Raw genomic sequence first — 15,863 nt, forward strand, 5'->3', positions numbered from 1 at the left:
GAGCCTGGATGTCTATGAATGAAGCACCTGAAGGTGCTAATGCAGGTGTCTCCTTTCTAACGTAATGCCTGTATGGAGCCCAGTACTTTGATCTTCACTGTAACCAATGATTAGGGGTAATGAAATATGGCAAGATTGATTTATTTTCTGGAATGGCTATTCCTCATCTTGTAAAGCAGAAAGGTTTCTTTTACACATAAAGTGTTTTGTTTGGTCCTCAGCCCTGCAGTGGCAATATATTTCTGCCTTGCACAAATGGTTGAAAACCTTTTTTGGGTATAAATGTTGCCTTTTTTCTCCAACCCAAGCAGGTACCATGGAGCAAGAACAGTTTGAGGTACGGAATTTCCAGCTTCTTTGATGGCTAGCAAACCCAAACTTGTTTTTGGAGATGAGATCTGTATTTATATGCAGATGGGGTGGTTTAAGACTTTGCATTGAAATTCAGAGGTGAAGGTGTATAGAGCCCAGCAGTCAAATACAGATTTCAGGTAGCCTTAGGGTTGGATGGTATTTCTTGGTCTTGTTTTGTGAAGAGATGTTACAGATACCTCAAAGATGAGGTTTTCTGCTCCTTCTAATTGGATGTTGATGCAATATTTACTATGTGCCATTTGGCTTCTGAAAAGTCAAAATTACTCATTCAGTTCCCCAATCTTTTTCAAAAGCTGCTTTTAAACAAGTGGTGGATGTACCTATTCAAATGCTTACAACAGCAGATTTACCTTTTGGTTCTCAGGATTGTGTGTGATAGTTCAAGACAAAATAAGAATTCATGTTTTCATTTTAGTTGAAAAAGACATGGAGTAAAGTGTAGAGAGGCAGACACCTTACATGAATGTGTGTGGCCAGTCTAAATAGCCTGTATTTGAGCTTTTTTGGCATTTGCAATTCCTTAGCTTGGTTATTAGTTTTATTACTGAGCTGAGAAAATGGAAGTCCTTAAATCTTGTTAAAGGTTTCCTTAGAGAAAAACAGTACTGAGAATTGGGTTCATGGTGGTGACACATCATAATGAGTGCTAAATAAAGATTTGGGAAGTGGAATTATCATCATCCAGCCAAAAATCATATTCTAGATGCAGTGTGGACAGATTTGTTCCTCGTAGGAAAAGGAGGCACACATTTGCTTCCTTGTGCACTGTCTCATCTTTACTCTCTGTAAAAGTAACTTGTAGCTCCTTTCTGTTTCATCAAGATGTGAGTTTTGTACACCTTCCCCAGATGTCTGTGAGCAATGATTGCAGTCACATCCTTTGCCTCCATGTGTGCATGGGTAGTCCTTCATGCCAGGTAACCTGTGTTCTGTGCTATTGCTCCAAATGGTGTTGAAGCAGGCTCTCCAGTCCCAAGGGCAGTCTGGATGGTGGGACTGCACTTGAGGTATTAAAGTTGTCTGTGCTTTTCTTACATGGAAATAGAAACGAAGAAAAGTGATGCAACTTGAGCTGTGGTTTGGAGAAGTACTACACACTATTTTCAGCTGGGGTAGGATTTAATACTTCGGTTTACTTTATTTTTTGGAGGTGGCAGAAAAAGTGTTCGTAGCCTGGGAATATTTTGGTGTAATACTGCAAGTAATTTTGGGAAATGTGGTTAATAATTAAAGCATTAGAAAATGCAGTGACAGAGTTCTCTTCTAGATAAGAAGCTCTACATAGTAAGTCAGGAGAAGAATAGCTATTTGCAGAAGTCAAAAGCAGTACTTTATTTTCTTATTTGAACGAAATGAAGTGCAAAAGGTTGATATAACTAAAGGTCATTTTCATTTAAGTTATTATTAAGTAAGAATATGTGCATTATTAGTCTTTAGCAAGACAACTCTCCTCCGTCGCTGCATCATAGGTCAAAAGTATCACTGTTACTTAATTGTTGTCCTTTTACACGGAACATAAAACATTAACCTTCAGGAGGGTACAAACCACAGGAAATCTACTCTATCAGCACTTGCTATTATGTGTCATTATCATGAATAATTTGTGGGAAATGGAAGAAGACTGATAGTCCATGTTTTATATCTTTATCTTTCTCAATAAGCAGTTACTAAAGTTCTTCATATTCGTTGAAGCATTAGGAATTTGTGTTTGCAGAGATTTCAAGGCATTAAGGTCAGATTGAGCGTAAGAATAGCATTTCTGATTTTGCAAATAATGAGGAATTGTATCTTTAACTGTCATCTGACTGGAATTCAGAGAACAGGAAAAACATGTCCTGAATCAGGATAGCAAGGCTTTTTTCTTCTTCTTCTTCTTTTTAGAAGGTGTTAAAGCAAAAAATAGCTGCATTGAATTCTCAGGTTTGGATCCTACCCTGTGAACTGAGACATCTCTGTAAGCAGCTCTTCAACCTGTAGAAAGAGACCCGTATTAGGTAGGCCTCTGCACTCTCCTAAAAAAGTCAAGATTAAGTTTTTAGGTGGTAACATAAGGTTCCTCGAGATAAGTTTTGAATTATTTCAGCACAAAGGAGAAAAAAACCCAACCATACACACAAAAGTCATGTCCTTGAAATCATAGTTTGACCTTGCAAATCCTTGCCTGCAGACCTTCCTTAGCTTCCTTAATGATACTTAGCAATACAAAGGTGGAGTGGGAGTTGATGGTGTTTTCTTGTTGGGGGGATTTCTCAATGAAATAGTTCCTGTCTCAGCCAGATTACTGGCTGTTTAACAAGAGGAAATCATGGTATGGGAATAGGCACTGTTATTACTGGGGCAGAACATGGAATTTGCTTCAGGCCCTGTCTTACAGGGACCAGGCAACATTCCCCAAAGGCGTGTGTGCCAGTTGAATCTGTCAGGGAGAGCTCATGGCATCCTTTTCAGCAACACAGCTTGCTTGTGCATCATTTTCTTTGTGTGTGAGTAGTTGTTTTGTGTTTGGTGGCAGGACTGGTGGGGGGGGAAGGGAATGGGAGGAAGTAGTTGTGTTCCTCGATTCCCCCCCTGCTGATGTTTTTGTCTACAAAGAGAATTTTTTATTCCTGCTCAGTTCTAAGCACAAATGGATGTGTATCTAGCCAGTAACAGCTCTTTATTGTTTCCTTTGAAGGCCAGACAATGTCCTTTTGAATAGTGCATATTGGTGATCATCTTCAGAATGTTAGTATTAACTACATGGGTAGGGCATCTGAAATGCAGGAAAGAAATAACAGACCTAGTAGGGAGGGAACTGGCAGGTATGGAATTTACTGATCCTAATGGACTTCTGTGATTCATTATAGCAAGAGGACTTAAATTTCATTTTCCTGAGATAGTTGGGGTAAAGGTGTGTATTGGTGTCCCATTATAATCTGCAAAGAAAGAAGTTAATTCCTGTTTCACTGCGAAGCTGCTGATGTAATACCAGTATAGTGCCTGGAGAAACACTTGTGACTGTAATTACTAAGCAGATAATTACCTAGCTGCTTATTTAAATAACATCCTTTTGGAACTGGATGCACAGATCGGACCTGTAATAGCTATTGTGAAAATGAGTGTGTCTCATGCAGCTTCTGTCTGTCTAGTTTTTTTTCTTCACAAATGTTTTGATAGCTCCAGTAGTATTACCCATACATTATCATACCATGTTAATGATTATGTGTGTGTGTGTTTTGTTTTTTTTGCAGTGTCTGTCTTTGAGCTTTGTAAGTTGTTGGTATTTTCTCTTACGTAATTTATGATCATTTTTCCAACATCTTCCACTAACAGTAAAAACCACTTGAAAATGTTTTGAAGGATAGAAGTTACCTCTTACACTAACTCCTGTGAAACTTCTGGGGAATCTCATAGGTTCATCTTGTGGGATTCCCATATAAATTTAACAGAGAAGTGAAGAACTTCGATGAATGGCTTTATATCAGAGCTGCTCAAATGGGTCAGCCTGGCCTATGCTCACAGGGAAATGGGCAGCCATCTGACAGCCTGTGGAAAAAAACAAAGGGCTGTTTTTAAAGTGAGGATGCTTATGCTGTGCTTTCACTGCTTGCTTCATTTCTCCTCGCATGGAGATTCTTCTGCTTCTACCACTAAGAGAAAACCATAATGTTTGTTACAAGAGCAGTGGTTTTATTGTTCACGTTTGTAATCCACTCATCAAGTGTCTTGTTTTAGTTTTGGTCCATACAGAGCATGATGCTCTGCAACTGCCATTAATTCACATTTTTATCTCTAGTAGCAGAAGGTGGGTACAATAGGTTGAACTGCTTCAACCCTCCTGGTAAGCCACATGCCTGTCACAGTGGGGCTGCATCACAGAAATTCCAGTTGCTTAGTTTGCTTTTTCAGAATAACTTCTAACTTCCTCCTCGGCATAAAGAAGCCAAACACCCAGCAGCTGAAATGTGCAACTCACAGGTTCCCTATGAAGAGTGTGGCTGCTTGGACCTGCTGGGGAAGAAACTCATCAGGGCTGTGTAGTAAAGAATGTGGGGCAGCAGCGGGATGTACATGCCAGAAGAGGGAATGTGAGGCAGGGAAGAGCCTCCTGTGCTGAGAACAGGTTTCTGTCCTTGCCTTCCACAAAACTCCTCTTCTGAGGTTTTTGGAGCTGCCCTCTAATTGCATCCTTTGTGGTACTGGGTGTTTAGCTCTCAGATCACAGAGAGGAGAAGGACATCAGCTGGTCTCTAAGGGACACAATGCAAGCAAGCAGAAAGATTCAAGCATTGCAAGATGGTAGGATTAGCTGCTCTGCAAAGTATCCTCAAATAGATACCACATTATTAGACATCATCAATTTTAGCTTAAGGGAGGGTGTGTGTTTGTTCATTGTGTGTATACTGAGGCTGTTGCTGTGCCTGTGCTGTGGGGCAGATCTGTGAAAGGAAGTTGGTTTATTAGTTGTGATGCATTCTGATCTGGCAGGGCTGAGTGGGACAGAAGAATCCCTGAGGAAATGCACTGCTGGGTGTGCAGAGCAGCCTTTCAGTTGAGGTTGCAGAACCAAGGTGTAGCATCATGCTCAGAGGGATGAAGTAACAAAATACTGCCCAGCTGCTCATGAAGCATCTGCTGAGAGAGTCAGGAGGCTCTTTGGGGACTGTAGGAAGTGAGTGTGCAATTTAAGACCCTACTGCAATGCATGTGCAGAGCCAGGCCAAATTCATGCTCTACAGTTACAAGGCAGGTGTTCCCTAACTTTTGGGTTTGCTTCTCTTAATTGCTGAGCAGGGTGCTTGATTGTCATGTGCTATAAACAAGCAGTTGTGAACAGGTGAAGTGACTGTTACTGAAAATACTGGAATCTTTTCATTTTTAGCATTAAGGAGTCTGCCAGGTTTTAACAATGAATTCAAGTCACATGTGATGGTTGCAACTGAGGATTGTGCAGATGCTTTCACTTATTAGAATAGGAAGACCCTTTCTTCTAGATGCTTTTTTGTTTATATTAGAAGGTTTAGGTATACTACTTTCTCTTTTGCAAGCCTAAGCCTAAATAAAGAAAACCTCAGTCAAACTATACAGGACAAAGTAGCAATATAACACTGTTCTTTCACTGTTCACTTTCACATATCTAAGATTTGGGCCTAATGCTGGAGGTCCCAGAGCCCACAGCTCTCTTCCCATAGATAATCTGTGCTGTGATAATCAGAGAAAATATCACTGGATTTGGACAAGCAAAAATAAATCACAGAAATTCTTTCAGCTTTCATGTACAATATATTTCAGATGGCATTGCATGGAGCCCACGCTAGCATTTTTTCTAATAGGAGAGAAACACAGTCGGAGACAACTCTGGAATAATTCCAGAAGTAGTATCTGCTCTGGAATTTGGTTACTTCTGAAAAAAAAAAAAAGAAAAAAGAAGTAATTAATTGGGATGTTATTTATAGTATGTTACATCCTTTCTCCTCTCCTCTCTGCCCAGTCTTTTACATTGAGGTTGAATACATGCTTGTAGTGGGGACTACACAGGAGGGACCATGATTGTTGGGGAAGCGAGGACTATTTTAATTGTTCTCTGCTTTTGGCATCTCTTTGGGTTAACTGCCCCAGTGGAGGTAAATAGATCACAGCTGTGAAAGGGCATCCCAGTAGGCTCCTGTACACTAGGAAGATAGTGTGTAACATTTATTTGGACTTCTCTGACTATACAAAAATTGTCGGATCTATAACTACAAGTGTGTGGCTGAACCAGTGTAAATTTCCGTTTTAGGTGTATGCTTAGGATGAATAAAACAATAGGATTTAAAAGAAAAATTTGCCACACTAGCAAAAGTCCACAGCAGTTGTGGATTTGATGACAGTATGCATTGTGGGTGGGAATATAAAGTTCTCAGCATCTTGTGAATCATAAAAAGAAATTTAAAATATTGCCTTTAAAAGATTTTATGGAAAAGAAGATATAGACTTTTTTCCTGCTGCTTAGGCAGTGAAGGTTTGGGTCTTTGAGCTCAGATTTGGTATTTTGTTAGTTTACCTGTTACAGCAAGAGAAGCATTCCCAAACTGAGGAGTTTGGGAAAAGCTACAGGTTTTTGGAGGAAACTGTGTTGTTTTATTTTTAGCTGCATGATTAGTGCTGATTCTAAGTCTTACCTGTGTTATTTCTTAGGGTTGATATGCTAAAAGACAACATCCAATTCTATCTAATTTTTCTTTAGTTGTGAAAAGCCAGTACACATTTCCAGCATGTACTGACAGATGCTGGCTTGTAACTTAGCTTTCTTGATGACTTCTCATTTCATGAATTATTTTTTGCATGGTACCAAAATGCTCTTTGGGATTAGTTCCAAATGTTTTACTGTGTGTTAGTAAAATACTTTATGGTGAACATGTTCCAGAAAGGTATCTCTTTCTTGGGTTAAAGAGAGAATATTTCCTTATTAATGTTTCTTGTTAGTAGTTAATTGCCTTCACTTTTACAAGTATAGCTCCAGTTTGTTATTGATGTTATTTTCCTGGCTTTAGCATCCAGCTACTGTCTTTCATCACAACTTAATCTTTGGGTTGGAGTTCTTCAGTAATGTCTACTTTCCCTTCGTTACTCTAATTACAGCACCTTTGGAATCATCACTTCTCCTTTTATTAATTGACCCTTCATGGTAACCTCTCTTTTTGATAATTTAAACAAGTTCTTTAAGTTTCTTGCTACAAGGCATTTTATACTCTTGAATAATTTTTATAGCTGTTACTGACCTTTGATTTTTCAACTGCATTTAAGCAGTGAGATGTAGGCATTACAATTTTGTGGAGCATTTAATTATTAGTGGTCTTTACTTTGTATCACAGCTGAAACTGTTTCCCCTGTATTCCCCTTTACTCCTTCCCTAACTTGAATATGGTTGTGAGAATAGTCCCTTTTGCTGCAGTGTCCAATTGGCTACATCTGTTTTATAGATTTATCTGCTCTGACCCTCATACCTGTTGTGCAAGGTGCTGCCTCTTAGTCTTCAGTCTCACTGCTGGAAGACTGAGGTGTTATTCTGCAGAGCCAATAGCTGAGGTGTGAGATGAACGATAGCTCCATTGAATAGCTTTGTGTCTTTGCCATAGAAAAGTCAAGAGAAAATCTATGCTTGTCTCTGTATGATAAAGCCAATTTCTGAGAGAGTTTGAAGGTCTTGTGTGATTAGATTTTAGAGTACTGTTTTTATTCTAGAATTAATTTGAGAATACTTTGTGTTATGTAGATAACACTGTTGTAAATGCTGTGGGATGTGCACCAAAGGATTGTAAAACTCGTCCAAAAAATATACCAGAGCATTTTGCAGTGTTCAAAGCAGGGCCAGCCGTGCTTTCTGTTAGAGAATATTGGATGTTTTTCTCTTTCAAGTTGTTGGCTTTAAATCCTCCAGGCACGTCCTAATCAATGCCTAGCATATAAGATTAGCTAATGCTCTTAACTGCAGTGTGGTACTTACTGTGAGAGAGGGTGCTATGTATTTAAAGGCTTTGATGGAATAATGCCTCAATCTCCTGTACTCAGCAAGTCCATTTTCCTTTCTGAGCAGGATACAAGGGAGCTTCCAGAAGTCAGCCAAGATGAATATGGTGAAGAGGATCATGGGCCGGCCCCGGCAGGAAGAGTGCAGCCCCCAGGACAACGCGCTGGGCCTGATGCATCTGCGGCGCCTCTTCACGGAGCTCTGTCATCCTCCAAGGCACATGACCCAGAAAGAGCAGGAAGAAAAACTTTACATGATGTTACCGGTGTTCAACAGGGTAAGCTGGGCAATTTGCAAGAGGTGTTTTCTTTATTTGAATTGTCTGCTCATATTTTGTATTCCAAAGACTTTTTGGTTCTAGCACAACAGATTTTCTCCCATTGGCATCCTTTCAATTTTCCCTTTCTTCTCACACAGTGTTGTGTTAGGGGATAAACTTACCTTTGGAGATTTCCTTTTCTTACCACTTTTTCTCAAGTGCAATCCACAGATGCGTGTAGGCTGACAGCTTTTCTGCAGTGCTCACTGTTATTAGTCATCTGATTTCCAACCTAAACTTTGGTAGCAAGTTTATGCCCACTTTTTTTGTGTGACAGCACTGTCCTTGAGTCTAAATAGCTCTTCTCCCTTCTTTGCGTTTATTGTACTGATGCATATTTAGACATAATATTCATAATGTGTCCTGTCAACATGGTTTTGCTAGGCTACATGAGCTGAACAATTTTAACCTCTTCATGTGATATATTTTCTATATTCTCATCACCCTTATAGGCTTTTTACTGTGTATTGAGTCTGAATCCCCCTTCGCGGACAAGGGAGATTTTGAACAAGCAATCTGTAGGGAAGATATAATAGTCACTTTTACAGTGGCATTCATATTTGACTACTCCGTTGTACTCAGGCAACAAGATTTTGTTTGGAGGCAGAACTATGGCAACTGTCACTGGAATTAATAGGAACTAAATCATAATGTCTTGTATCACTCAGTTACACTCTCAGGTTATTGTGAATAATAATTCTGATGGTAGTTTTAGGGTCTTGAAAGACCAGTAGGTACAGATCTATCTAGCTTTCTTTTTTTTTTTCCCCTGCTGTGACCTAAACTCTTGCTCCTGAAGTTGTTCTTGGGTGATGGATTTGTGCTTGTATATGCTACCACAGAGAACTGGATTAATGCAAAAACTACACTGATGTTTTGTTGAAAGTATGGCTTATGAAGATGTTAGACGCTGAGCTGCTTGCATGCTTGTGCTGGTTTTGGCCGGGATAGAGTTAATTTTCTATATAGTATCTAGTGTGGGCTATGTTTTGGATTTGTGCTGGAAATAATCCTGAAAAATATGGGGATATTTTATTTGTTGCTGAGCAGGGCTTACACAGAGCCAAAGCCTTTCTGCTCCTCACCCCACCCCGCCAGTGAAGAGGCTAGGAGTGCACATGGAACTGGGAGGGGACACAGTGACCCCAGCTGACCCAGTGGATACATATGGTGTCAGGCTCAGCATATAAAACAGGGGGGAGAAGGAGGTAGAGGGATGTTCAAAGTGATTTGTCTTCCCAAGTCACTGTTATTCGTGATGGGGCCCTGCTCTCCTGGCGATGGCTGAGCACCTGCTTGCCCATGGAAAGCAGTGAATGAATTCCTTGTTTTGCTTTGCTGGCTTGCGTGGCTTTTGCTTTCCCTGTTAAACCATCTTTATCTCAACTCATGGGTTTTCTGCCTTTTACCCTGCTGTTTCTCTGCCCTATTCCACCTGAGAGCAATGAGTAGGTGTGGTGCTTAGCTGCCAGTTAGGGTTAAACTACAATAATGCTGTGTAGAAAAAGTAATCCTAGTCAGAACATAGTATTACTAGGATTTTCGGTTGACTAGGTAGTGTGCTTTAGTGGATGGATCACTTGAATACCATTCTGTTGCCTTAGGTCTTATTTCTGCTGGTAACCTGTTGTGTGAGTTTGGGAGGAGTAAGCTCAGTTCATATACCTCCTTTTTAATTTATCTGCTTGGATTATATGCCCTTTAGTTATGGACTTTCTTGATTTGTTATTACAAATTAGCACAGTGGAATCTTAATCTTGCTTTGAGCCCATGAAGGTTATTCTTGATGCAGTTATGCTTAGAAATCTCCCTCTGGTGGTTACATGAGGCTGATGCTTCTGGGAAGTAGAATGCCCCCACTTGAGCTTCTTCAGCACTTAACTCTGATCTGCAGGTGGAGAAGAATTTTTTCTTCGCCTTTGTGGTAACTACTGGCAGTAACATTATATCTATAGAAATTGCAGTTGGTGATATTGCTGGGTTTAAGTAGAACTAGTGTAGTGATGCATGCACACTGGTCTAAGGAAAGACTTTGATTATACTGCTGAGATGAAAAAGAGCAGTTAAATTTTAATCTCTCCATTGTTTCTACCTTTTCTCTTTTCCTGTTTCCTTTCTTAATACAATTCCCCCTCCCCCCGCCCCCCTTTACACCATTTGCTGGCTTTGTCCTAATTCTCAGCCCCTCCTCTGGACTCTGGTGAAGCCTAGTTGAAGTTACTTCTTGTCTTTGCACCACTTGTTCTCACTGTTCTTCATTCAGCTCATGTGTTGAAGCATTCTGAAAACTAAATCAGTAGCCCCAAATTTTGTTGTTACTTCATCAAAATCAGCTCTTGTCTAAGTAATCTCAGGTACCATTTGCGTTCTTGAAGAGATGATGGTTTCTGTGATTTCTATTTGTGTGAATGCATCTCAGAAACTTTTCCTCAGTTTTCCTCTTGTTTATAGTAGCTTTTCCTTCCCCAGGTTCCCCATGTCTCTTTTCTATTCTTTACAGAATCCGTCTAGTTTTGTTTATGGGCTCTTTTCTCTGAGTGCCAGAGACTCTTTTGTACCCTTCTTTACTGAAGCGAACTTGATGCTGAAAACACATTCTTATGTGTTTGCCAGATGTTTTATTTTTCAGTCCTAGTTCTGGTTGTTTTCTTCCTCTTTCCTCTTTTTTTCACCTCCATCAGTTTCCTTGTTTAGTTTTAACATCACTGTCCTTCGAGCTCTACCTGCTCTGAGCTTGTGAGCTTCATGGAGCTGTCCTTCATGCCACAAATACAGGCTGTTGCCAGATGTTGTCACTTCAGTTTTCAATCTCTAAAATCTGGATCATAGCTTGGCGTATTGAGGAAAGCAGGTGTTGTTTCTGCTCTTCCACTTCCTTTCTTGCAGACCTTGATAACTATTATCAGTCATTGATGAACTGGGATAGTGTGACCCAAAAAAACCTGATTTTTCTTGATCAGTCAGGTCTCATCCTGTCACTGTTATAGGGGGATTTTTTCCTTGCATTTCATGTAAATACATTCTGGTTTTCCTGTGTTCAAGAGGCTGAGCAGTTGTGATGCCCTCTGTTGCTACTTTCACAGTTTACCTTTTTAGATTCCTGGTTAATGCCGCCTTCTTCTTTTGATGTTTACATATACAATCTGCTGTGGCTTCCTCGGCTTATCTAGTTTTATGTCTTCTGGAGTGTCAACTCTTGATGGTACAGCTTGTTTTGGAACAGTCCTGCTAGTTTAGTAGCTCTGCCGGTCATAGCAAAACAAACTCTGATTGGAATAAAAAATAGTACAAGAAAAAATCTGATTTTCTAGAGAGTCTTGGAAGAGATTTTTCAGTGGCAGATATGGTAAATCTTGTTCGCTCTAAAATTCTGACACGACTTTTCTCTGAGAAGGGGTACTTTTGCTGTCAGGAAACACTAAAACGTTATTAGAAGCTCCTTTCTAAAATTTTTCTTGTTTCTCAGACATAAACCTTAGCTGCAGATGTTTTAAGTGATCAGTTAATAAGCTTCATTCAAATTCAGACTCTGAATCCATCCATAGTTACTTTGCATGGTTATCTTTATTCTGTTGAAGATTTTTAAGTGTGATTGAGTACTTTTTCTGTTACTGCCTTAATCAAAGATTATGATGGTGTATCATAAAAGCATTATCTGTTACAAGATTGGGATGTCTGTGTTAGGAGGAGAGACTCCAAACAAGTTGTGAAGCTCAGATCAAAACTTCTGTGCCATCCCTTAATGTGTACTCCAGAATGTCTCTTATATCAGAGTGGTGAGCTGTTAGAAGCTGGAGCTGCATGTGTTTGGCTGGAATCAGTGTGTGTGTGTGTGTGTGTGTAGAAAATGCAGTAAGGAGTTCTGTGAGAAGCATTATTTTTGCTGAGTGCAGAGATCTAGAGTGAAGAAGGTAACTCTGCTTCCCAGAGGCATCCAAGTGGCCAGCAGCAGGCAGCCAGTTAAATAATGAGGGTATCCAGGAGCTCTTTTGAGGCTTTCTTGCTTAGCTGTGGGGTTGAGTTTTTTCTTCTCATTAGAGGCATCTCAAGTTTTTTGTGAAATGAAGCTTCATTTCCTTTTTTTTTTTTTTTTTTTTTGGAGGATTATTAATCAGTAAATTCAGCAGAGCTAAAGCATTCTTAAGTTTGGTTTATAGATAGAGCATGTCTCAAATGTGCTGTGGATAAAACCATCTTGCTAGTTCTGGTAACGAGTGGGTTTACAGGCCATTTCTTTTTCTTCATTGTTCAGGGAGGCGTATGAAATGATGAATCACATAGTAATGAAAAGCTAAATTGGTGCATAATTAACAAAAGATTGGCCCCTTGGAAGAGTACTCAAAAGGCTCCTTTCAGAGTTCAGTGGGTTTGTGGAAGCACTGCTCTACCAACGTGGTAGTAACGCTTGTGCAGTATGTGAGAGAAGGGATGGAATGATGAAGAGGCTGGTGTTGAATAAGTGGTACATTGTTACATTGTCTTGAAAGAGCTTGCTTTTCCTTATTAAAAAGACGATTTACTGGTAAAATGTGTAACCTCCTGGTCTTGGTTTTTACTACCACTTTTAGTCAGAGGGTATATAAATATCCAATGGAAATGCTTATTTACATAGTGCAAACTTGGTTTTGGGGCAACTAATTGAAATCCACTTGACCTCAGTTACCCTTCTACTGTAACTTTGAGTTCTCTACATTTCCTGGGAACTGCTGACAAATTTGAGCAAGCTCAGGACAGGTAACAGGGCCGCTAGTTTTTCCTCTTCACTTGGTCTGGGTGAAAGAGCTTTAAAGAATTAGTGACAAGATGACAAGATGCTAATGTGCATTCTGGCCTAGATAATCTTGCTTATGCTATATCAGTGAGCGTGCAAGCCTCAAGGCCCTCTTCCCTTCTTGCAGCCTTGTGGAAGTTAGGGGCTCTTGGATGAATTGGGAGCTGATGCAAACAACTGCAAAAGGAGGTCTTGTGATATTTAGGGAAACTTAGATTGTCTGTACTAGGAATGTTGTGTAGTCTGTAATCCAAATGAGGGGATTTTTTTTGGTCTGCAGAAAACAGTTGTCTTCCTGTAATGTCTGGTCTCCCATTTGCTTGCTTTAGTGATAATGGTGGTTGAAATTTCCAGTATGAGAAATACTTATGCCTTTGGGGAAGACTATTTTTATTTTGAGGAAATTGAGTGTTCAATTTCAGTGCTGTATTTCTGTCTCCATTTCATCATGGCTTTGCAATGCAAGTAGACAGGAAAAATAGTTTTGGCTGTTTTGTGATGTGCCAGAGCAACTGATACTAAGGGAGGTAAGAAGTGAAACTTAGACAAAGGTTGTTCTTTCTTCTGCCTTTTAAGTTTTCTTCAGTGACTTAGGGGTTCCAAGGTAAGTTGGCACCACAATTACCTTGCATCCCTGTTGGCTGTAATCATGGATTTCACTGGATGTCTCTGGACTTGAGAATGACCTCAGCCAAGTAGGTCAGCAGCTCAGCTGTAATAGGATAACTGGGTCACCCAGAGAAAGGAGACGGGCAAACCAGCTGTTGAGTCCAAATCAGTTGTACTGTTGTAGAACACATAGTCCTTCTGAGAGGCCAGTATAACCTGTTGAACTTAAGTTTTGCTAGAAAAATACTGTCATCTTTTATGCCTGTCAGGGACACTCCTGAAGGTTACATAAATACCTATGTGGGAGAAAAATCGAAACAAGCAGGGACTGTTCAGGTGTTGAGCAGGCTATTTTGTTTCTTCAGCACTAACACAAGTGATGATACTGTAATTTGGGTTGCGTGTTTTGTTTGATAATGAATATCATGGGTTTATTGTGACCATATTAGTGCAAGTTTTACATTGGAAGTGTGGATAAAGACTCCTTTTTGTGTGCAGTCTTGAATGAAGAGTAAATTACTGCAGCAACTAGCTAATCCATTTTGAGATAATGTGTTCCACAGCTTAGTGCGATACCACAGAGTTAACATGTTTCTCCCTGTTATATGTGATTTAATACATTATTTGATAACATAATCAATGCTTAATCATGAAGAATAAGTTACTAGAATTAAGTGACAATTTATTTTAAAAAATCTGCTGTTATGTTCAGAAGGATCTCAGAAGAGGAGAGTAAGTCCTTGAGATATCAGCAACATGGGAGGCTTCCTGGTATTGTCAGTTTATTGAGGAAGGATGTAACAGGGCAGTTCCAATTCTTAGTCCTTTTAAAAGATTTTATGTACGTCATTCCATTTAGGTCCAGTAGATAGTAAAGGAGTTGATCTTAAAAACAGAAGTCCTGTTGGAGAATTTGGTCTGGTACCTGATCTTTAACCCATTAAGTGCAATCTCAGTCTTTTGAGGCTCTGTCGGGCTTTCATCTTGTGGGAGAATTTACAACTCTCTTTTCCCCTCCATTCATCAGATCTTACCTCCCGAAATGAGGTCTGAATTCCAACTCTGAACATACTGTAGAGCCTGCACTGTGCAAACCAGTGCAGTGATGAATGCTGCAGCATGAAAAACTTGTAATCTCCATAGGAATACTTCTTCACAAAGGAACATGGTGGTTTGTAGTGATCCTTGTAAACTGAATGATTTTAATGCATCCATTTTTCTCTTGGTTTAGGTGTTTGGAAATGCTCCTCCAAGTACAATGACAGAGAAATTTTCTGACCTCCTGCAGTTTACTACTCAAGTGTCACGATTGATGGTGACGGAAATTCGACGGAGAGCATCGAATAAGTCCACAGGTATTGCATGGGGCACAAGGGTGGGCTTTCCCACATCTGTGCATCGTGATTTTCACATCAGTCAGAATACTGTGAGCTGCCATTCACAGCAACTGTGCAGGCTCAGAAAATGAATTCTTCGCAATGAAAATGTGTTGCCTTTTGTTTCTTTGGACTGAGAGAGAGGAGGAGAAAGAGGTTAGAGGTTTCTTCCCTGAGTTATGGAGAAAGCTGAGTTCCACAAAATTCTAAGAGATGAGAGAGGAGTGAATTGAGTTGCATGACCTCCTAGGAGAAGGGGGCCAAGAACCTGCATGTGGACAGCTGCTGTATTTTGCCTGAGGTGCCTGTTGGTGGTGTGTTGTGTCACTTGGATATGCCAACATTCCAAAACTGTGCATTTTAAATTAGCTGCTGGCCTGGAAACTAATAAGATGTGAAAATACAGCAAGTCCTGCATTAGGACCAACACTGCCAGCCCTAGAAAAATGTCAGTGGACTCCTCTTCTTCTCTGATTATTAAATGTCAGGGTGAGATTTGGTTCTGTTGCACCCTGGATGTGTCAGAACCTGATGTTGTATTGGCAGTTGCGTAACTGAGGACAATGCACCAACAGGGCAGTTTCATTAGCTTTCCTCTTAGACTTCCTTTTCTGAGGAGGAGTGCTTCCAAGAAGTATCAAGTCTTTGCCTACTAGATAATTTTAAGATCTGTGCTGTGTTCTCAGTTTGGATTTGGTGGTAAATGAGGACTGGAAAAGGCTGTGAAATTATTATGCAGGAAGTCAGGAGTCACAAACTGTGCCAATTACAATATATTTCCATTTTAAGTAGAGTGACTAACAGTGAAACAGTGAAACATTCCAGATGGCTAAACAGATATCATAGACAAAACCTGTTCTCTATGGGTAAACAGGCGCAAAATGTCTTTTCTTTGAGTATTGGGGGGAAATAAATGTCCAACAG

The 15,863-nt window shown here is 40.0% G+C and overlaps 1 protein-coding gene across 7 annotated transcripts in view; it reads left to right on the top strand.

The window, feature by feature from the left end:
• The window catches only part of WDFY3 (WD repeat and FYVE domain containing 3), a 153,594-nt gene that overhangs the window by 42,624 nt on the left and 95,107 nt on the right, over positions 1-15,863 (top strand). For all 7 annotated transcript variants that reach the window (XM_069012812.1, XM_069012814.1, XM_069012807.1 and 4 more), the window contains 2 exons: positions 7,931-8,141; positions 14,795-14,918. In XM_069012812.1, coding sequence (XP_068868913.1) covers positions 7,962-8,141; positions 14,795-14,918 — 304 coding nt within the window. In that variant the 5' untranslated portion in view covers positions 7,931-7,961. The remainder of the gene's footprint in view (positions 1-7,930; positions 8,142-14,794; positions 14,919-15,863) is intronic.

This window comes from Aphelocoma coerulescens, chromosome 4 (assembly GCF_041296385.1).
Source record: "Aphelocoma coerulescens isolate FSJ_1873_10779 chromosome 4, UR_Acoe_1.0, whole genome shotgun sequence".
Taxonomy (NCBI): Eukaryota; Metazoa; Chordata; class Aves; order Passeriformes; family Corvidae; genus Aphelocoma; species Aphelocoma coerulescens.